The following is a 24,677-nucleotide window of genomic DNA, read 5'->3' on the forward strand; positions in this document are numbered from 1 at the left end:
CTCTGTCTCTCTGACATCACTTCCTATTATTCTTCCTCTTACCAACTCCTCTCCAGCCACACTGGCTTCCTTGCTGTTCTTTCAACACACAAGCTCTTGCCTCTGGGTTTTTTGCACTGGCTATTTTCCTTGCCTGCAACACTCTGCAGCTATCTGGACAGCTTCTCACCTTCTTTTATTCTATTTCATGAAAAGTGAAAGTTGCTCAGTCGTGTCCAACTCTTTGCGACCCAATGGACTGTACAGGGGCCAGACTGAATTCTTCAGGCCAGAATACTGGAATGGGTAGCCTTTCCCTTCTCCAGGGGATCTTCCTGAACCAGGAATCGAACCAGGGTCTCCTGCATTGAAGGCAGATTCTTTACCAAGTAAGCTATCAGGGAAGCTCTAGTCTACCTAATATATGCCCCTAATCAATGAAGAAGTGACTAAAAGGCATCAGCCAGAATGCTCCAAAGAGATCCACATTAGTTTTCTATGTTCATATCAGAACTCTCTAAAATGTGAACTTGTTTCTTTCAAAATCTCAAAGAAGAAATATGGGTAGGATTTACAGTTTTAATGGAAAGGACAAATCTATCCTATGTGTACATGAGAAAGTGCCAATTAGGAGGGCAGATTACTGGTTATGCTTTTCCTTTACCCTCTGCTCTGTGTGTTACTTCAAGGTTTCTCATGTTGATATTGCCTTTCCTACAGATTTATTGTTTCTCCAATTGTGTTTAGCAGTGGGTTATGGCATTATATAGAAAGTTAGGCATAGAATGATCACAGTTGTGCTGGTAACAAAGGCTAGGTTGTAGCCAGTCTCAGGTTGAAACCCAAATGTCCAGAAACCAGTAACCCTAAACATGGAGTGGGAAAAGGATCCAGATGAAGAGGGGGTAGTTTGGGCCAAGGTACAGATTTGAGATTTTCAGATTTAAGGTAAACCAGCGAGCAAGAGGGCTTATAATAGTTTCTGCCTCTCTGTTCCTTTGTTCTTCATTTCCATCCAGCCTAAATACTCTCACTAGGCTCACTTTTTGCCTTCTGCCTAAATACCTTCATACTGTCTCATTTCCCCATTCATCAGGTTAATTTCATATATCCTTTGAGGCTCTGTTCAATGACAACCTTCCCCAGGAACCCTTCACTGACCCCTCCTTTCCCCAAACCCATCTGGGTTAAGATCTCTTCATTCCACTTCCGGTAAGTGTTCTCTATGTATTTGATGGTCTGCTTATTTGTCTGCTCTCTGCCCCATTGTGAGCTCCTTATGGCCAGGATTGAGCCTGATTATCTGTACCTGTATCCTAAGTATATCATAAATACCTGACACATAGTAAGACTCTGATCAACGTTTCATGAATGAATGAATGAAACTGCAGCCAATTTCAGAGCATGGTTAGCAAGTTCTTCAGGTAGAAGCTCAGGACACTCGTTAGGTGTCTGAGAAGCTGGTAACTTGCTAGAGCAGAGCCTGATTATCTTTTCTTGGTAAGAGCTGAGCCTGATATTTCTTCAGATTTACTGGGAGAAAAGGGCCTAGGAAACTACAAAATATTACAGTGAAAGTTATGGTTTCATCAACTGTTTTTCAGTTATTATGCAAGTCAACAAAAACGAAAAGGGATAGCATCCCAGAAATGTTCAAATGATTAGAATACTCAATATAGCAACAGAGGTTTATCAGTAGTTCTTATACTACTAAATCTCTCTGAGACTCATGAATCTTAAAGGTGGACTGTGTAAACTGCAAACTAGAAGATTCTAAGGTCATTTCAGTTCTCTCTACGCTACATAAATTCCAACCTCCCCTTTCAGAGAGGCAAAGATCATGGAAGGTCTTACTTAGTCACCCCTGGGGTTTGTGGTAGAAGTGGGAGAAAGCTGCGGAGGCACCTCCAGAGATAACTGTATTAGCCAAATGGCACAGAGATTGCATAAGCAGAGCAATCTCATTCTCTCTCCCTCATAAGCAGAAGGCACTGGGATGGTGAATGGAGCCCCAAACTAAAGTTAAGACACCCCCATCCAGCCTTTGCTATGCCACATAAGCACCTGTGCAACCCTGGGAAGTTATGTGGTTTTTCTGCTTCAGTTCTCTCTTTTGTAGAATGGCTAGGTTAGGCTAGATCTCTGAGATCTTTTTCAGCTTTAGGATTTTGTGTTTCTATAAGATGATTAACTAAGATAACTAAAGAAGGAATATGAGTGGGGAAAAAGAATAATGAATTTTATTTTGGAAAAATGAATTTGAGCTTTCTGTGATACATCTAGTTGCCAGTGACAGAACTACTTGAAAGTGGAAGTCCAGTCCTTGCAGCAGAGCTGGGAATGGAGGCACAGATTTGGTAGTTTATCAACAGAGGGCAATTGGAACAGTAAGAGTTATGTGACCAGCTAAACCAGCTGTGAATGAAGATATTATGTACCAAAATGAATTGGTAACAGCTACATTAAAATTATAATTCACTTATATTTTACCTTATTCTATATTTTAATGGATGGTGACTCCATTTAATCCCTGGTGACTCAGTGGTATTCTGAGTCACCTGCTAATTCTGCCTGCTAATGCAGGGTTAAATCCCTGGGTTGGGAAGATTCCCTGGAGAAGGAAATGGCAACCCATTCCAGTATTCTTGCCTGGGAAATCCCATGGACAGAGGACAGAGGAACCTGGAGGGCTACAGTCCATGGGGCTGCAAAACAGGTGGACATGACTTAGCGACTAAACAACAATAAAAATTGGTACCATTTGTTGGGTATTGATGATGAACTAGGTGTTGAGGTATGTGCTCTGCATTTATTATCTCATTTAATATTTATAAATAACTGTATGAGGTATGTATCATTATTCTCATTTTTGAGATGTGGAAACTGAGCACTAGTGTGTTGGTAAACATCTAATACCTGAGAAGGAACAGGAAAATCCCTGAATTACAATGGTTGCCGACTTCCATGGTGTAAATACTCTCAGCATGGCCAAGCTAACAGAGGTCACTAAAACAGTGAGACAGGAAGAAATGTGCACTATGTAATCAGTTCAGTTCAGCTCAGTCGTGTCCAACTCTTTGCGACCCCATGAATCGCAGCACGCCAGGCCTCCCTGTCCATCACCATCTCCCAGAGTTCACTCAGACTCACGTCCATTGAGTCCATGATGCCATCCAGCCATCTCATCCTCAGTCGTCCCCTTCTCCTCCTGCCCTCAATCCCTCCCAGCATCAGAGTCTTTTCCAATGAGTCAGGTCTTCGCATAAGGTGGCCAAAGTCCTGGAGCTTCAGCTTTAGCATCATTCCTTCCAAAGAAATCCCAGGGCTGATCTCCTTCAGAATGGACTGGTTGGATCTCCTTGCAGTCCAAGGGACTCTCAAGAGTCTTCTCCAACACCACAGTTCAAAAGCATCAATTCTTTGGCACTCAGCCTTCTTCACAGTCCAACTCTCACATCCATACATGACCACAGGAAAAACCATAGCCTTGACTAGACGGACCTTAGTCGGCAAAGTAATGTCTCTGCTTTTGAATATACTATCTAGGTTGGTCATAACTTTTCTTCCAAGGAGTAAGTGTCTATATAATACTGTCATCATACAGATATAATAAACATATATATCTTCAAGAACATAGATAATGGTAAAGCATAATAGTAAAATAATTATGAAGTCATGAGTTTGGGTGTTCGTTACATTTGTAATATAGCTGATTTAATTTTAAGTTTATATTTTTTAATTTATTAGCTGGTTGTGTTTAACAACTGGCTTTCATAGTTTCTAAGTTTTAACAACATGCTCTTGCAAGCTAATATAAGCTATCTCCACATATAATGATGCCACAACAGGGTAAGTAACTTGCTTATTCACACTAAAAATGTCTGGACAAAGATTAGAACCTTGATCCATCTAATTCTGAAGACCAGGCTCTTAACCATTCAGTTCAGTTCAGTTGCTCAGTCATGTCCGATCCTTTGTGACCCCATGAACCATAGCCTGCCAGGCATCCCTGTCCATCACCAACTCCCAGAGTTTACTCAAACTCATGTCCATTGAGTTGGTGATGCCATCCAACCATCACACCCTCTGTCGTCCCCTTCTCCTCCCACCATCAATCTTTTCCAGCATCAGGGTCTTTTCAAATGAGTCAGCTCTTCGCATCAGGTGGCCGAAGTATTGGAGTTTCAGCTTCAACATCAGTCCTTCCAATGCACACCCAGGACTGATCTCCTTTAGGATGGACTGGTTGGATTTCTTTGTAGTCCAAGGGACTCTCAAAGGAGTCTTCTCCAACACCACAGTTCAAAAACATCAATTCTTCAGCGCTCAGCTTTCTTTATAGTCCAACTCTCACATCAATACACGACTACTGGAAAAACCACAGCCTTAACTAGATGGACCTTCGTCGACAAAGTAATGTCTCTGCTTTTTAATATGCTGTCTAGGTTGGTCATAACTTTCCTTCCAAGGAGTAAGCATCTTTTAATTTCATGGCTGCAATCACCATCTGCAGTGATTTTGGCGACCAGAAAAACAAAGTCAGCTACTGTTTCCCCATCTATTTGCCATGAAGTGATGGGACCAGATGCCATGATCTTTGTTTTCTGAATGTTGAGCTCTAAGCCAACTTTTTCACTCTCCTCTTTCACTTTCATCAAGAGGCTTTTTAGGTCCTCTTCACTTTCTGCCATAAGGGTGGTGTCATCTGCAAATCTGAGGTTATTGATATTTCTCCCAGCAATCTTGATTCCAGCTTGAGCTTCCTCCAGCCCAGCATTTCTCATGATGTACTCTGCATATGTTAAATAAGCAGGGTGACAATATACGGCCTTGATGGACTCCTTTTCCTATTTGGAACCAGTCTGTTGTTCCATGTCCAGTTCTGACTGTTGCTTCCTGGCCTGCATATAGGTTTCTCAAGAGTCAGGTCAGATGGTCTGGTATTCCCATCTCTTGAAGAATTTTCCACAGTTTATTGTGATCCACACAGTCAAAGGCTTTGGCATAGTCAATAAAGCAGAAATAGATGTTTTTCTGGAACTCTCTTGCTTTTTTGATGATCCAGAGGATGTTTGCAATTTGATCTCTCGTTCCTCTGCCTTTTCTAAAACCAGCTTGAACATCTGGAAGTTCACGGTTCATGTACTGCTGAAGCCTGGCTTGGAGAATTTTGAGCATTACTTTACTAGCGTGTGAGATGAGTGCAATTGTGTGGTAGTTTGAGCATTCTGTGTGGTAGTTTGAGCATTCTTTGGCATTGCCTCTCTTTGGGATTGGAATGAAAACTGACCTTTTCCAGTCTGGTGGCCACCGCTGAGTTTTCCAAATTTGCTGGCATATTGAGTGCAGCTCTTTCACAGCATCATCTTTTAGGACTTGAAATAGCTCAACTGGAACTCCATCACCTCCACTAGCTTAAGGCCCCCTTGACTTCACATTCCAGCATGTCTAGCTCTAGGTGAGTGATCACACCATCATAATTATCTGGGCCATGAATATATTTTTTGTACAGTTCTTCTGTGTATTCTTGCCACCTCTTCTTAATATCTTCTGCTTCTGTTAGGTACCTACCATTTCTGTCCTTTATTGAGCTGTTAGACTATCATTTTTAAAACTATAAAGTGCTATATACTGTATATGATAAAGAAATTATTGCTGCATTTAAATTTTGTATTTGAGAAAAATGTTATATGGTCTTAAGTGTCATCACTCAGGAGGGGTTGTAGTGGAAAAGCAGGCATGAATCATAAAAGTCACAGTGCAATTTCTCTGTCTCTGGGTCAGCTCTTGGGCCCCAGTCTTCCTGTTAAAGGAATGTTTTGTGTCCTTTCTGAATCACACTTCAACCCGTATTGGGAAAAAATATTGAAGAATTAATGAAAAATTTTATGAATCTTATAGGTAAGACATATAAATTTAAATGGTTGTCATAATTATTAGTTTGAATGCAACTTAATACAAGCCACATTGAAATAAATAAAGAAATAAAACAAAAGCCTATTGTTTAGGATCCATAGATTAATGTAATCTCTGTAGCCAAAATATTTAAAGATGTTTATTACATTAAGTAGTAAAAAATAAAACATCTGGCAACAATTTTTAGATCTTGAAGAATCAGATGACGAAATGATGAGTCTCATTGGACTCAGATCATATTTCCCCCTCCTGAAAATAGGTTTGAAAAAATTGTAATGCTTTCTGAAAAACTAAACTTATTTCAGTTTCTTCTCTCTTCCCTATCATAGCAAATGGCTTATACACAGAATTTCATGAACTGCTCATAAAACTCTACTTTAGTTCTTTGGATCTGGATGAAGCCAGTGGTTAGGACTGTAGCTGTAAAGCCTCCATCTAACTCAATAATCTAGACAAAAGAGCTCTGTGGAAATTGTGTTTTAAGAAGAAAGTATTGTACCTGTGATTCTCTTGATTTAAAAGGAGATAACCATCCATTATAGCACAAGGGAAGCTGTAAGTAATTGGCCAGTGGGTGAGGAAGAGAACAACGTGGTACACTCCAGACAAGAATGGTAGAGTTTAGGAAGGGTCAGCCTGCTTCTGCAGATCACAGCTCGCAGTCATTGTGCAGTGAGTACATACATGCAGAGTTGGCACCCATGCTTGCCTTCCTGGTATCTGCAGGCTTTACTAATCTTGTGCTTTAGTTTTATTTTCCTTACTCATACTGAAAATGAAAGTTTTTTCTTTTGTTTCATGTTTGGCTGTTCAATGTTTTTAGATAAATATGGCAATCTTTAACAAAGGACGATATTGACCATGCCTTACCCCCCGCCCCCTACTGCCGCTTCCACTTTAGAACTCCTAATTCTCATTTACATTCCACACACAATTTACTTGACAACTACTTGGCCTATTAACAAGCTGTTGTTGCATCATACTTTGCTCCCAGCATGGTGTTGTAAAGGGCCTGATGGGTAAGATGGGCAGGGATATTACACATGTGCACCTGGAATTATTAAACAAGGCCGAAGGTGCACACTGCAAAGTGAGGGCTCTGGTTGTTGGCGCTCTGAGATGTAAGAGAAAGAGACAGCTCTGCCTGAAGCCTCTTCCAGAGCTACCTGGGAGAGGTGCATTAGCGGACACAGAGGCGGGAGTGGCTGTGAAGAATATAGAGACTGGAAAGCACAGGCACATGCAAAGAGAGGGAGTGGTAGGGATAATAATTAGGCCTCTTATCCTATCACCACAGAGGACACAATATTTGAAAGCCTGTCAAGCCCTCTTAACACAGATCCTGGGAAATGTTGCTATTGAAGCCTGTGGCACATTTGAATGCAATAAAACAGAAAGTTCCATAATGTTTTGGGAGAAATCCTTCTTTCCAACAGTTCATTCCAGGCTTCTTTGAGGTTATCAAGAGGTTATGAAAGATATATGGATACGACTGAAGTCATCACATTACTCATTAGCCATTGGTTATAGTGCTGGTTAGAATGAGAGGAACAGCTGAAAATGGTACAGGAACACAACATGGGCTATGTCTACCTAAGATGGGTATTTCTGTCATCGAGGGTCTCATCCTACATATATATATCTCCTTTTCTGTGTTGTTGAGCTAACTGATTCAGAGACAATGTTGTAAAGAAGGACTGGAAAATGGGACCTCGGTAAGATGTGATCCTCCCTGAGGAGGGATCTGAGCTAGATTGTGCTGCTCAGCACTTTGGTCTTCTTTTCGTGTGGCTCACTGAGAGCTCATTTCCTTCACAGACCACTCAGTCCTGTTGTTCTGAGACCCAGCCAGAGGCAGATGGAGGGAATTTCCCCGTGAGCACCAAGGCTTCTCTGCCCCCATTAGCAGCAGTAGCTATCTGCTGGGACTTGAGACTGGAACACCACTGGTGTGGCCAACTTCTCCAAGTTCCCAACCAATGGGGGCTTGACCAGAAAACAGCAGCGTGGCAGGGATCCAGTTGTCCAGTTGAAGCCAAAATTACCCCAAATTTTATAAGAATCCTATACAGAATATGCACAGATATCAGATGTGGCAAAACCCAGGATTTTACCACGGTGAAATAGTTTGCTTTTTCTCTTAGAGAGGAATCTTTAATTTTAGGCTTGTATCCTCATTACTTTTCAGTGAAAAGAAAGAACTAATGGTTGGCCTAAAAGATTCTGGCAGGAATATTTGAGTCATAAAATATTAGCCAAGCATCTTTTTGGATATTCTAAAATAAACTATGTACAGAACTAAGCATTTCATGCCAGGACAAAACTGAAAAGCTTTTCTCAGAGGTCTCCCTGCCCCTCCCCCTTCCTTTCCTGGATACAATCTTATTGGTTGATAGCACCCAGTTTTTGGCTGCATTACAAGGAACCACTCAGCTGTGGCTGATTTCTGCTATCACTTTTTCCCCCTTGTTCAGGAAATCTTGTCATGAACATATTTCCAAGACAGCAAGAGAGAAAAAGTTTTTTACTTGTTTTGGGGAAGCCATTATTGGAGATACAAGTGTTAGGCTAATAGACTTGTTGTTATTATTTAGTTCTTAGCCACTTAGTTGCTTAGCCAATGGGGAAGCAGGGCAATATGCTAGGGCTGAGAAAAGGGGAGAAATTTAGAAGTGTTGCGAAAAACAACTGCTCCCATCCCTGGATCTGGAGTTATTCACTATGGGGAGAAATGGTCTCTAGCCTTGGCTCTGCCATTGACTGTGTGACTCAAGAACATCCATTCATTCATTCGGCACTTACAGAGCACCCACTCTGTGTGTGGCACTGTGTCCAGCACCAGGGACACACCATGAGGAACAGATAAGGAATCTATTCTCAAATCACCCAACTTCTCTAAATACTGTTTCTTCATACTTATGGTGTGAGGGATACACTAGAATGATCTCTCAAGGTCTTTTACCTCTAGTTCTTGTATCTTTATTTTTCAGTGAGCTCACAATATGCCCAGAAAAATGGTAACAGGAAAACTGGTACTCGAAACACATACCAGGTATCATGCTAACGAACCACTTTCATATACATGCCACTGTTTTCTCAAGAATCTCCTAAAATAAGTATTATTATACCCATTTTATAGATGAGACAACTAAGCATCAGACAGGTTGAATTGCCTTTTGTTATAAGTGAGAAAGAGATAGACTCAAACCCAGCAACCCAGCTCTCTGCTGGTTCCAAGCCCAGCATTCTTTCCCTGCCCTCTGTTCTCCAGGTTTATAATGTTAATTTATCTCCCCTGGACTTTTCCCTGTGAGTATTTATGGAAAACTTATTCAAGAACCCATGGCAGTACAATACGAAATACCTAATTTTTGTCTTATGGGTCTTCCATTAGTTTTTTCTCCCTCTTTACCTACTAAGCTTTTCTTATTCATCCCAAGGGTGATCTTGCCACTTCATCTAAGCCAAGTGCTCCCACTGCTTTGCCTCTGCTTGTACTTTACCTTCAACTTTGAATCATTTTCAATCTTGTCTGTAGTCAAATTCTGTACTCTTTCCCAGACTTTGTCTTACTCCTAAATTTAATTCATCCATCCCCTAATAGTTATTCAACACAGTAAGAAGTTTAAAAGAAAAAGAGTATAAAATCATCTCCTTGGGGGAAATAAAACATGCACAGATGATAGGACTGTTATATGCTAAAATAATTATAAATGTGTAAGGGCGAGAGACGAAAGGTAGCAGGAAAGGGTTGGAGTCACTGGGACTTGACGAATAGCTAAGGCTTCATTAGATGAAAAGAGAAAGGGGTGGAGAAAGGTTACAAAGTCAGACAAAGAGCAGACAGGTCCACTGAGTACTGGAGAAGTTGGATGCCTTTCTGGCCAGAATGACGAAGTTTGAAGAGCTCTGGAAGCTGGGATGGAACAGTTGAACTGGATGTTATTGTTGAAGAATGTTAATCAGAAGGAGTACTGGATTAAGAATTTGCACATCTTTGTTCTTGCTCTACCAATCTGTAATCTGGAGAAAATTGATCAAGAGATCTGAGTCTCCATTTCCTCATCTCTTAGGGCTACCTCAGTCTATAGAAGTCTCAGCTCCTTAGAACAGCCTCTCTTCTTTTACTGTTCCTGCCTCCAGACATTTTGTAGTATGTCTTTTAAGTGTGAGCAGTCAGTTATGAGACCTTTCACAACATAGTATAATCACATATACTCTGTGAGAACTTTCACAGTGCTAAAAAACATGATTGGTCACAGAGCTACACAAGTTAAATAATAAAAATTAAGTTATACAGTCTAAATAATAAAGTTCAGGATATACAAGTTAAATAATATTCATACACAAGCATTAAAAATGGAATTTTTGATTGGGAGTTTGGGATTAGGAGATGCAAACTAGTATACATAGGATGGATAAACAACATGGTCCTGCTGTACAGCACAAGGAACTATATTCAATATACTGTAGTAAGTCATAATGGAAAAGAACAGAAAAGAATATATATCTGAATCACTTTGCTGTACAGCAGAAAATGACCCAACATTGTAAATCAACTATATACTTCACTAAAATATTTTTTTTAATGGAATGTTTCCCCTACCGATTTCAAATTTTAACTTTAGGACACTTATTTCAGTTCAGTCGCTCAGTCGTGTTTGACTCTTTGTGACCCCATGGATTGCAGCACGCCAGGGTTCCCTGTCCATTACCAACTCCTGGAGCTTGCTCAAACTCATGTCCATCGAGTTAGTGATGCCATCCAACCATCGCATCCTCTGTCATCCCCTTCTCCTCCTGCCTTCAATCTTTCCCAGCATCAGGATCTTTTCCAGTGAGTCAGTTCTTTGTATCAGGTGGCCAAAATATTGGAGCTTCAGCATCAGTCCTTCCAATGAATATTCAGGACTGATTTCCTTTATGACTGACTAAGTTCCTTAATTAAATATTTAGAATTAAAGTTTTAACTTGAGATTTTGTGTTTTAACTTGAAAATATGGGGCAAAAATAAAGTCTTAGGGCTTTCTTTTTAGTTGTGTATGAGTCAAACAGTTAGTGGTGCCAGATGGGGTGGATGGTCTCAAAGATGCTGATCTGGATAAAAACGTGGCCAGGCAAGCTTAGATGAACAGCCAGGAAAGCAGCCAAGAGCAAAAAGAGCATTAACCATGAGTCTAGGAAAAGTCAACGTCCAAAATATTCACGGAAGCTGTGATGTTAATTTTAGTGTTACTTGAATGGGCCATGGGTGCTCAGTTTTTTGGATAAATATTATTTAAGGTCTGTCCATGATGGTTTTTCTGTAAGAGATCAATATTTAAATAGTAGACTGACTAAAGCAGATTGCCTTCCTCAATGTTGGTGGGTCTCATCTAATCTGTTGAGCATCTGCATGGAACAAAAAGGCTGAGAGGGAAAATATACTCTCTATCTAGAGCGAGACATCTTGGAATGTGAAGTCAAGTGGGCCTTAGAAAGCATCACTACGAACAAACCTAGTGGAGCTGATGGAATTCCAGTTGAGCTATTTCAAATCCTGAAAGATGATGCTGTGAAAGTGCTGCACTCAATATGCCAACAAAGTTGGAAAACTCAGCAGTGGCCACAGGACAGGAAAAGGTCAGTTTTCATTCCAATCCCAAAGAAAGGCAATGCAAAAGAATGCTCAAACTACTGCACAACTGCACTCATCGCACACGCTAGTAAAGTAATGTTCAAAATTCTCCAAGCCAGGCTTCAGCAATACATGAACCGTGAACTCCCTGATGTTCAAGCTGGTTTTAGAGAAGGCAGAGGAACCAGAGATCAAATTGCCAACATCCGCTGGATCATGGAAAAAGCAAGAGAGTTCCAGAAAAACATCTATTTCTGCTTTATTGACTATGCCAGAGCCTTTGACTACGTGGATCACAATAAACTGGAAAATTCTGAAAGAGATGGGAATACCAGACCACCTAACCTGCCTCTTGAGAAATCTGTATGCAGGCCAGGAAGCAACAGTGAGAACTGGACATGGAACAACAGACTGGTTCCAAATAGCAAAAGGAGTCCATCAAGGCTCTATATTGTCACCCTGCTTATTTAACTTCTATGCAGAGTACATCATGAGAAACGCTGGGCTGGAAGAAACACAAGCTGGAATCAAGATTGCTGGGAGAAATATCAATAACCTCAGATTTGCAGATGACACCACCCTTATGGCAGAAAGTGAAGAGGAGCTAAAAAACCTCTTGATGAAAGTGAAAGAGGAGAGCAAAAAGTTGGCTTAAAGCTCAACATTCAGAAAACGAAGATCATGGCATCTGGTCCCACCACTTCATGGGAAATAGATGGGGAAACAGTGGAAACAGTGTCAGACTTTATTTTTGGGGGCTCCAAAATCACTGCAGATGGTGACTGCAGCCATGAAATTAAAAGACGCTTACTCCTTGGAAGAAAAATTATGACCAACCTAGATAGCATATTCAAAAGCAGAGACATTACTTTGCCGACCAAGGTCCGTCTAGTCAAGGCTATGGTTTTTCCTGTGGTCATGTATGGATGTGAGAGTTGGACTGTGAAGAAGGCTGAGTGCCGAAGAATTGATGCTTTTGAACTGCGGTGTTGGAGAAGACTCTTGAGAGTCCCTTGCACTGCAAGGAGATCCAACCAGTCCATTCTGAAGGAGATCAACCCTGGGATTTCTTTGGAAGGAATGATGCTAAAGCTGAAGCTCCAGTACTTTGGCCACCTCATGCGAAGAGTTGACTGATGCTGGGAGGGATTGGGGGCAGGAGGAGAAGGGGACAACCGAGGATGAGATGGCTGGATGGCATCACTGACTCGATGGATGTGAGTCTGAGTGAACTCTGGGAGATGGTGATGGACAGGGAGGCCTGGCGTGCTGCGATTCATGGGGTCGCAAAGAGTCGGACACGACTGAGCGACTGAACTGATGCCTGTCTTCAAGCTAGGACATCAGTCTCTGCCCGTCTTCAGACAATACCTTCAGCTCTCCTGGTTCTTCAGCTTACCAACTGCAGATCTTAGGACTTTTTAGCCTCTGTTGTTGCTTGAGCCAATTCCTTATAAGAACTTTATCTATCTATCTATGCACGTTTTTTCTTCCTTCCTCCCTTTCCATCTATTTGTCTATCTGTCTATCTACCTATCTACTTGTCTCCTATTGGATCTCTTCTTCTGGGGAACCCAGACCAACACAGTAGCATTAGTAACATCATAATGGGTGGTTGAGAGGATGACACAGACCAGTTATGTGAAAATATATTGGAGCTGAAGGTCTAATATTTTGGCCACCTAATGTGAAGAGCCAGCTCATTGGAAAAGACCCTGATGCTGGGAAAGACTGATCATAAAATGAGAAAGGGGCAGCAGAGGATAAGATGTTGGATAGCATCAAGGACTCAATGGACATGAATCTGAGGAAATTCTGGGAGACAGTGAAGGACAGGGAAGCCTGGCATGCTGAAGTGCATGGAATTGCAGAGTCGGACGTGTCTGAGTAACTGAATAACAATATGAAAACTGCCTTAAAAAGTGCCTGGTAAACAATAAGTGTTATTTAAATGATAGCTATTATGAGCCCTACTAGGTTTCTAGAGCTCACCACAGCCTCTCATGGAACATTTTGGATCCTATTATCAGAGACTTTTTCTTCCAGTCCATGACTGAGGAGTAGGAGTAAGAGGAATTCAACAAATGTTTTCCTGAGCTTTACTGGGAAGTCTTTGAAATCATCTAACAGGACATTTTTAGGCCAAATATCACCTAGAGGCTTGGCTTTTTAACAAGTTAAAAGGACCATGTCCTGGAGCAGAAGTCTTCAGTAGACACTTTCAGCATACATTAGATTTCTTTAGGTATGTGACTGCAAACCTATTATGTGAGGAAGAGGACTGAATTTCCTTCTTTCCTTTTATTCATTTTTTTCTGATTACAGAAGAATTATATGCTCATTAAATAAGATTTTTAAAACACAAAAGAAAATAAAAGTCATTCATGAGCTCAGCATCCAAAGATAAACAATATTTTGAAATGTTTCTAGTTTTTTGTCTATTTGTCTGTGACACATGTATTTTTAAAAACAACATTGAGATCATAATATATACGGCTGCTATTCCTCTATCTCCCTGTCATTTTGTGAAAATGACTTGGTACGAGAGTTCCCCCTGATATTTGTTTTTGGAAAGAGTCTTACTTTCCCATTACTGAATCAGAGCATCATCTTATTGCCCATCCATGACCATTTGTTAGGAAATAAAGTCTAAATAACAATGTTATTTTAAGATAATTCATAGGGAAATATATTTGATCTTTTGACCAGTAACTATTTTTGAACACTCGCTACCACTGTTGCTTCTATTAATGTAGATAATGATAGCTGAAAGAAATCAACATACAAAGCTATAGTAATCAAAACAGTGTGGTACTGCCACAGGACAGACATGTAGAACTGAGAGTCCATTAATCTATACCGTTATGGCCAACTGATTTCCAACACAGGTGCTGAGACCATGCAGTTGGGGAAAGAATATTCTCTTCAACAGCTGGTGCTGGACAAGTGGATTATCCATGAAAAAATGAAGTAGGTTCCCTACCCTATACTATATACAAAAATTAACTGAAAATGGGCCAATGACCTAAATATGAACTAAAATGACAACACTTAGAAGAAAACACTGAGAATAAATCTACATGACCTTAGATTTAGCAATGGATTATTAGATATGACATCAAAAGCATGAGTGACAAAAGAAAAAGCTGAGAAAATGGACTTCATCAAAATAAAAAACTTGTGTATCAAAGGACATTATTAAAAAGTGAAAAGACAACCTAAAGAATGAACAAAATATTTCTAAGTCATATATCTAGGGGTCTAGAATCCAGAATATACAGGAACTCTTATAACTCAACAAATGACAAATGACCAATTGAAAAATAGTCAAAGGACTTGAACAGACATTTCCCTAAAGAAGATATTCAAACAACTAATAAGAACATGAAAAGATTTCAATTTCATTAGTCATTGGGCTTCCCCGGTAGTTCAGCTGGTAAATTTTCTGCCTGCAATGTGGGAGACCCCAGTTCAATTCCTGGGTTGGGAAGATCTGCTGGAAAAGTGATAAGCTACTCACTCCAGTATCCAGCTGGTAAAAAATCTGGTAAAAAATCTGCCTGCAATGCAGATGTCATTAGGGGGATGCAAATCAAAATTACAATGAGGTACTACTTCAAACTCAGGAAATTTTTTGAAAAAGGAAAATATGAAAAAATAAAAAATAAATTTTGGCAAAGATGTGGAGAAATTAGGACCCTTGTAGATTGTTGGTGAGAATGTAAAATAGTACAGCCACTGTAGAAAGTATTTTGGTGGTTCTTAAAAAGTTAAAAGTAGAATTACCATATGGTCTGGCAATCTCACTCCTAGGTGTATACCCAAAGGAATTTAAAACTGGTACAACAAATAGATGTACATGTATGTTCACAACAGCACTATTCAAAATATCCAAAAGATCTAAAACAGATAAGTGGATAAACAAAATGCGGTATCTCCATGAAATAGAATATTATTCAGCCATAAAAAGGAATAAGGTACTGACACATATTATATTTTGAACTTCAAAAACATCAGGGCAAGTGAAAGAAACTAGACAAAAATGACTACATACTGCATAATTCCACTTGTAAGAAATATTTACAATAGGTAAATCCATAGAGACAGAAAACAGATTAGTGATTGCCAGGGGCTAGGGAAGGTGTGTATGGGGAGCAACTTCTTAATAAGTAAAAGGATTTTTTTTAGGGTGATAAATATGTTTTGAAACTACATAGAAGTGACTATTCAAAATTATGATTACTTCAGTTCAGTTCAGTTGCTCAGTCATCTCCGACTCTTTGCGACCCCATGAACCACAGCACACCAGGCATCCCTGTCCATCACCAACTCCTGGAGTCCACACAAACCCTTGTCCACTGAGTTGGCGATGCCATCCAGCCATCTCATCCTCTGTCGTCCCCTTCTCCTCCCGCCCTCAATTTTTCCCAGCATCAGGGTCTTTTCAAATGAGTCAGCTCTTTGTATCAGGTGGCCAAAGTATTGGAGTTTCAGCTTCAACATCAGTCCCTCCAATGAACACCCACGACTGATCTCCTTTAGGATGACTGGTTGGATCTCCTTGCGGTCTAAGGGACTCTCAAGAGTCTTTTCCAACACCACAGTTCAAAAGCATCAATTCTTTGGCACTCAGCTTTCTTTATAGTCCAACTCTCACATCCATACATGACCACTGGAAAAACCATAGACTTGACTAGACTGACCTTTGTTGACAAAGTGATGTCTCTGCTTTTTAATATGCTGTCTAGTTTGGTCATAACTTTCCTTCCAAGGAGTAAGCGTCTTTTAATTTCATGGCTGCAATCACCATCTGCAGTGATTTTGGAGCCCGGAAAAATAAAGTCACTGTTTCCCCATCTATTTGCCATGAAGTGATGGGACCGGATGCCATGATCTTAGTTTTCTGAAAGTTGAGCTTCAAGCCAACTCTTTCACTCTCCTCTTTAACTTTCATCAAGAAGCTCTTTAGTTCTTCTTCACTTCCTGCCATAAGGGTGGTGTTATCTGCATACCTGAGGTTATTGATATTTCTCCTTAGTTAAGAGACTTTAAGTGACTAATTTTATGTTATATGAATTTTACTTCAATACAAAATAGAATAACAAGTTAAATAGGCTTACCCTGGTGATCATTTCACAAAACATACATATAAAGAAATCAAGATTAGAATATGTGTTTCCTTTTTACGTCTGCAACATGTTATGGTTTCAATTTTAAAACACAGTAAATCAATCATAACACATCTTTGGTTATTACTATCTTTGGGTTTTATTAGGGGTGATGCTAATGAGTTCTCCCATCATTTTCACCAACTTTGTACAATTCAGATTTCAGTCCAAGGCTTCAGGAACATTGCAAACAGCTGCAGTGGGATAATGCATCTGACTATCAATGACATGCCAACTCTGACAGACAACTGTGTAAAAGTAGGTATTTGGAAACTACATTTTCTTCTCAGTCCAATTTGGCAGGCATATTTTCTAGTGGCTTGAATTATTGAAAAATATGAGTGGGCTTTTCATTCCAGTTGATGTTTATATGAAATTTATATACACATTTGAACATTTGAATCTTTAAATACCCTAAGAAACTTCATTTCACATTTAGGATATTTTTATTTCAATGATATTGCAATCAAATCTCACAAAATCATATGTAAGCTTAAGCATAAACCTTAAGTCTGGTTCTACATGTTAAGCTTCTAAATGTTCTGATTTCTTTCAGCATTCCATTGTCTCATGTTTTCCTATCTTTTGTGATATCATTTAGTTGATTCCTATGCATTACTCAAATGTAAGTGTAGTAAAGTATATTGGAAAAAGTAAAAGTTCCCATTTTCTTTGACAATAGGGCAACTTAATAGTTAATGTGTCCGTTTTTGAAAAGACTGAGAGAAAAAATAATCTCATGACTTTGATAAATGTGTTCTATATAATCTGATTAATCTTTTATTTTTTTCCTTCTAAAGGCTTTAGTTGAAAAATGCCGTCGTATTTCATCAGTAGTTTTCATTGGTGCACCACATATTTCTGATAGTACTTTCAAAGCTCTATCTGCTTGTGACATCAAAAAGATCCGATTTGAAGGTGTGAGATATTAAAAAGTAGTTTAGCATTAATTTTTACTTTTAATCTTGTGGTGATTCAAATATAAGCCTTAACTTTTTCTTTTTTTAAAAACAGGAAATAAAAGGATTACTGATGCATGCTTCAAACTTATAGACAAGAGTTATCCAAACATCAGTCACATTTACATGGTAGACTGCAAGGGAATAACAGATGGCAGCCTCAAATCACTCTCACCTTTGAAGCAACTCACTGTGTTGAATCTGGCAAACTGTGTAAGGTAAACAGTCATTCAGTCAAGAAACACTGATTATCTAGAATGTTTCAAGCTTCCTCAAGATGCTCACTGTTAGTATAGTAAACATGAAAGTCAGGGATCTAAGTAGAGGTAAGTGCAGAGTTCTGTGGTAAAATAAAGGAGGGGCACCCAACCCAGACTAGTTATATGTGGGCACAGGGAGATGATCAGGGAATGCTCAGGATATGTGGAATCACAGGCTCTTATAAGATTAAATGAATTCAGTAGAACATTTGTGGGCTACTTATCCTAGTGAAGGTTCTCACAGCTAGTTCAGTTAATAGGTCTTTTTCCCAACTGGACTTTCTGACTTGCCTATGAAGAACCAATCTTACTGAAGTGTTTACTCTGGGGTACTAGTTAGATTTTTCCTCTATGTGGATCTGCTCACAGATGGCAAGTTCTTACTGAAACCGTTTTTTTTTTTCACCTGAGCTACAAATAGGCTAACCTGGCATTCTCAGGTGGGCAAGGATCCAATTCTTGCTAAAATTTCTTCCCCAATTGATATCTCAGCCTCTTTCCTATGTAAATTTCTTAAAATATTATGGGGCCAGAAGATAACAAAACAGCATGTGATTACAAAGAAATTGGTTAATAGTTTACATAACATAAGACAAGTCAGAGTAATAAGCTAAGCTAAACAAAATCTTAACCCATGGTCCCTATTATTAAAATGGGGAGGCACCGAGGATTGGGAGGGAAGGCAAAGACAGGATTTGAAATGGGAAAACCTGGATTAGGAAATGAAGCCTCTAAGTTAATAGCCAATAAGGAACTGAGGCCTCCTACCAACAGACATGTAAGTGAATTTAGAAGCAGATCCTCCACACTCAGTAAATCCTACAGATGACTAAAGCCCCAGCTGATATCTTGTAGTTGCAAGCTCATGAACAAGCTGGCATCATGATAGAAGCACAATATGGAAGCTATCATACAACAGCTAATGGACTTCCCTGGTGGCTCAGCTGGTAAAGAATCTACCTGCAGTACAGGAGACCTGGGTTCTATCCTTGGGTTGGGAAGATCCCCTGGAGGAGGGCATGGCAACCCATACCAATACTCTTGCCTGGAGAATCCCCATGGACAGAGGAGGCTGGTGGGTTGCAGTGCATGGGGTCTCAAAGAGTTGGACACAACTGAGCAACTAAGAACGTAACAGTTAATCCTATTTGTATTAACATGAAATAAAATTGAATTGCACTCATATATTTCACTCAGGCTTCTGTAGGTTAATTAATTTTAAAAATAAATGGAGGTTTTTATGCTTCTAGCAGTATAGTTGACAAAACACTTTAAAGGACTCCTTGCTATTAATACAAACAATTTAGATTCTTAATGAAACATACTTTCAATACATTGCTGAGCCTACAAAGAGTAAGAGAAATATCCAGTTCATGATTCATCACCATTCTCTCAGTGAGCAGACTCTCTGAGATGGAGAGTGAAGGGCAAGCAAACATAAAAGGTGGAGCTGCTATTAGCGTAAATGTTCAGCATTGGCATTGAGAGAATCAATTTTAGTAAGACTCAAGATAGGGAATCAGGATGAGACTTCTGCAGTGTTTGGACCCTTCAAAAGGGACAAAATAGTCTCAAGTAGATAGTGCCCAAGCCCCTGGAAGAAGTTATCTGCAAGCTTTTTTGAAGGAAAGCATCTTCTCTTTAAGCATCTGGGATTCCCATAGGTTAAGATCAAATAAATAGATGTTCACAATTAAAGACCATCAAATGTATGAAGATATGAGTCATCAAGTGTACAAAGATATGCAATATAAATTTGAGCTGAGTAATTCATATATTAGAAAAATCAGTCATAGAATATTAAGTAACTATGTATAAAATGTTTGAATAAATAGATAATGGAACCAGAAATATGAGCAGGCAACAAAATACGATAAAAATAACTAGACTAGCCGTGGAAGTAAAAGACATTGGCTCCTTGGAAGAAAATGTGACAAACCAATGACAAACCTACAGAACATATTGAAAAGCAGAGACATCACTTTGCCTACAAAGGTCCATATAATCAAAGCTATGGTTTTTCCAGTAGTCAGGTATGGATGTGAGAGTTTGACCATACAGAAGGCTGAGTGCCAAAGAATTGATACTTTCAAACTGTGGTACTATAGAAGACTCTCAAGAGTTCCTTGGATAACAAGGAAATCAAACCAGTCAATCCTAAAGGAAATAAACCCTGAATATTCATTGGAAGGACTAATGCTGAAGCTGAAGCTCTAATACTTTGGCTACTTGATACAAAGAGTCAACTCTTTAGAAAAGACCCTGATGCTGGGAAAGATTGAAGGCAGGAGGAGAAGGTGATGACAGAAGATGAGATGGTTGGATGGCATCACTGATTCAATAGATAAGAGTTTGAGCAAACTCCAGGAAATAGTGAAGGACAGGGAAGATTGGTGTGCTGCAGTCCATGGGGTCACAAAGAGTCAGACATGACTTAATGACCAAACAACAACAATTTGAAAAACTAACTTTTAGAAATGAAAAAATATGATATAGTTATTGAAATAAAATGGATTGCTAATCAGCAGATTAGAACTCAGTGAAGAGAGAAATACAAAGTTGGAAGATAACTGACGATATGATAGCAGAGTGAAAAAATAAAAAGAAAAATGTAATAGAGTATAACAAGATAGGGGAGGTTTAATTTAGAGTTTTAGATTAGATTTTTTTTAATTCATCTATAGAAGATACACTTAATATGGGAAATTTGAGAATCAAAGCATATATTTTTCTCAACCACATATCAATCCTTCAAAAAATGGACTGTGTATAAAGTTTTAAAGCAAGTCCTCACAACTTTTATAGTACTGGTATCAAGAAACTAGATTCTCTTACTATAGTGCAATTATATTAGGAATCAGTAATAGAAAGCTACATTTTAAAAATATTTATGATTTAAAATGAAAATTCCAGAGCATCATAATCACCTGAAGAGCTGAATAAAACTACACATGCCCAAGCTCTATCCCAGAGCTACTGAATCTGAATATCTAACGATGGAACATCAACTAACATATTTTTTTAAAAAGCAACATGGGTGCTTTTGATGCACAGCCAGGTTTACAACTAATTACATTAACTCATCAACTTGGCCATTATGTGAAATAATCCTTTCTATTGATATTTATGCTTCCTGGATTATCATATAAATTTATATATACATACATATAAACACAGATTCACATCAGTATGTGTGTGTGTGTATAAATGTGTGTTTTAAGGCTATTTTTTCTCTTTCAATCATTCATCTGTCTTCTATCTAATCTTGCACAGTATTTTATCTGTAAAAATGGGGAAAATAAAGAGTATATACACAGGATTGTTGTGAGGATAAAATAAATCAATTCATATAATATATTTAGAATAGTGTCTGGCACTTAATAAACACTCAATAAGTGTTATCTATTATCATTATACTTAATAAATTCTTTACCATCTGAGCTACCAGGGAAGTCTGTGAAATCAGAAGACGATTGCTTCTTGCCAGGAAAGTGATGACAAACCTAGACATTGTGTTGAAAAGCAGAGACATTACTATGCTGACAAAGGTCCATAGAGTCAAGGCTATGGTCTTCCCAGTGGTCACATATGGTTGGGAGAGCTGAACCGTAAAGAAGGTAGAACGCCAAAGAATTGATGCCTTTGAACTGTGGTGCTGGGAAGACTCCTGAAAGTCCCTCGAACAGCAAGGAGAGCAAACCAGTCAATCTTAAGGGAGAACAACCCTGAATATTCACTGGAAGGACTGATGCTGAAGCTGAAGCTCCAGTATTGTGGTCATCTGATGTGAACAGATGACTCATTGGAAAAGCCCCTCATGCTGGGAAAGATTGAGGGCAGAAAGAGAAGAGGGCATCAGAGGATGACACGGCTGGATGGCATCACCGATCCAATGAACATGAACTTGGGCACTCTGAGAGATGGTGAGGGACAGGGAAGTCTGGCACGCTGCAGTCCCTGGGACTGAAAAGCGTCAGACACGACTGGGTGACTAAACAACAACAAAATATATTCTAATATCTAACAGACTGAAACTCTCTTCATGAGTCGTCTTCTTTTAAATTATTAGATATTTTTGCCAGTTTATTCTTCCAAATGAATGTTAGAATACTTTTGTCACATTTCAGAAAAAAATCCTATTGAGATATTAATTGAAATTGTTAAATACACAAATTTTGGAAAGATATATAGTTTTATAATACTTACTTGAGTTTCTCTTTCTTTGTCCAGAATTATTTACTAAAAATGCATTTAGATATCTAAGTAGTTTATATCTAATTATAATTTTGTTACTAACTTTTAGTTTTATAACAATCATGGTACAAAAATGTGATCTCTGTCTTTTGGAGTATTTATTTGGGGTAAGGCTGATGGGAAGGTTGATGGTTAAGTTGTTTATCATGTTGAATATACTTTAATAGTCCATGGAATTTAAATTACATTAATTGTATTAATTTTTATGTCCCACTTTTGTCAAAAATCAAGTCTAATACAAAATTGTACCTTAATTATATTCTTTTTGAATTCCTAATTATTTTTCTTTCAGTTTGTATTTATGCTATATTATGTCTGCATAATGGAGAAGGCAATGGCACCCCACTGCAGTACTCTTGCCTGGAAAATCCCATGGACAGAGGAGCCTGGTAGGCTGCAGTCCATGGGGTTGCTAAGAGTCGGACATGACTGAGCAACTTCACTTTCACTTTTCACTTTCTTGCATTGGAGAAGGAAATGGCAACCCACTCCAGTGTTCTTGCCTGAAGAATGCCAGGGACGGGGGAGCCTGGTGGGCTGCCATCTATGGGGTCACACAGAGTCGGACACAACTGAAGTGACTTAGCTATGTTTACATAAAGGGGCTTCCCTGATAGTTTAGATGGTTAAGAATATGTCTGTAATGCAGGAGACCCGGGTTTGATCCGTGGGTCCAGGAGAGCCCCTAAAGAAGGGAATGGCTACCCACTCCAGTATTCTTGCCTGGAGAATTCCATGGACAGAGGAGCCTGGCAGGCTGCAGTCCATGGTTTCGTAAAAAGTCAGACATTACTGAGGGACTAACACTTTAAGGAAAGGAAGTTGCTCAGTCGTGTCCGACTCTTCGTGACCCCATGGACCACAGCCCACCAGGCTCCTCCGTCCATGGGATTTTCCAGGCAAGAGTAGTGGAGTGGGGTGCCATTGACTAACACTATATGTTGCATAAAAAGTCATGACTTGGATTTTTCTCTTCATAGTAGTATTTTTAAGAATTATTTGGTTAAAAGGTAATTTTTTAAAAGATTGTAGGATGACTTAATTTTTTATGATTAGGCTTATGAATATACTTAATATTCAGAAATTTGTAATCTACATTCAAAGGCAACCAAAATTTAGAGTAAGATTTGATTTACAATGACCATAAACATGATTTTTCCTGTGTGTGTGTGCTTAGCCACTCAGTCGTGTCCGACTCTTTGCAACCCTATGCACTGTAGCCCGCCAGGCTCCTCTGTCCATGGAATTCTCCAGGCAAGAATACTAGAGTGGGAAGCTGTTCCCTTCTCCAGTCAGACACGACTGAAGCGACTTAGCAGCAGCAGCAGCAGCAATGCTACTTCACAACTTTCTTCTTGTCATTTTATTAAAAGTGTGTGTCTTGTTGACTATAACTGAGAGAATCACTATAAAGCAGGACTTATGGGAGGGGTGGCACTGACACACAGGTGTCTCTGATTAAGAACAGTGTGGGAAGACTGAGGTCAAGGTCTTCCTACAGCATCAGGTCTTGTCTGCTTCAGAAAGGATCTATACGTAACTTACTGGGTTTCTTCTAGTCCAGCTAAACTGACTTGTGCTTAGTGGAAATTCATCCAAGATTTTCATAGTAGTTTGATTGTAAGTATTTTCTCCCTATCCTAAGTTTTGGTCTTTTTTCTTTTGCAGGAGATTGCAACAGGCACTATTTAACATGATCAGATTTTAACTTCAGGGAAGAAACCTTGCAGGCCATCTGTTTTATTAATAGTCATGCCACCTAATTAAATGAACAAATGAGCAGGAATAGCATTTTTATTAATACATCTATTACTATCATTTATATATTTTATATTAAAGTAAAAGCTATATAACCAAATTTGGTTTACAAATGTGGGCAAAATACCAGATATAGATATTGCCTTGCCATTCTGGAATGCACTGGATGTAGTAGCTCTTATTTTAATAGTACTGTACATATTTACACATAAAATCACAGGTAGAGCTTTCCTTATTCTTTCCTACAGAATTGGTGATATGGGACTAAAGCAATTTCTTGATGGTCCTTCAAGCACAAAGATAAGAGAATTAAACTTAAGTAACTGTATCCACCTGAGTGATGCTTCCATTGAAAAACTATCAGAACGGTACGATAAAACAATAATATTACATATATTATTAGTAGCTGTATATCTGTTGACATGAGAGATCAGAGATGGACTTTTGAAGCCATTTGGAAAACATCAGGGATGCCTAGAAGCTGGTCCAATATTCAGTTAAACCAAATAAGATATTGGAGTCATAGATTAATATTTTTCTATCTCTGTTTATTACTAATTTCACCTTGGAAAAAGTTTGAGATGGAATCACGCAAAAAGTTATAAATAGCTATACCTGGGTGACTTATCTGTCCTTTTCAAGGACATTGTCTCTAAGGAAACCTTTACTCCAGTGTATCCCACGGGATACTCTAGTGGGTGAATTTATTCTTGATCCTCTTTACTTGTCAAAGGTCTTGTGTACACTACAGGGTGAAGTCTAATTC

At 39.0% G+C, this 24,677-nt stretch overlaps 1 protein-coding gene across 1 annotated transcript in view; it reads left to right on the forward strand.

The window, feature by feature from the left end:
• FBXL13 (F-box and leucine rich repeat protein 13) overlaps positions 1-24,677 on the forward strand; it is a 196,874-nt gene that overhangs the window by 113,115 nt on the left and 59,082 nt on the right. The window contains exons 11-14 of the mRNA XM_013963219.2: positions 16,840-16,938; positions 17,481-17,598; positions 17,695-17,857; positions 24,160-24,279. Of these exons, the coding sequence (XP_013818673.1) occupies positions 16,840-16,938; positions 17,481-17,598; positions 17,695-17,857; positions 24,160-24,279 (500 nt within the window). The remainder of the gene's footprint in view (positions 1-16,839; positions 16,939-17,480; positions 17,599-17,694; positions 17,858-24,159; positions 24,280-24,677) is intronic.

Source organism: Capra hircus, chromosome 4, assembly GCF_001704415.2.
Source record: "Capra hircus breed San Clemente chromosome 4, ASM170441v1, whole genome shotgun sequence".
NCBI classification, from domain to species: domain Eukaryota; kingdom Metazoa; phylum Chordata; class Mammalia; order Artiodactyla; family Bovidae; genus Capra; species Capra hircus.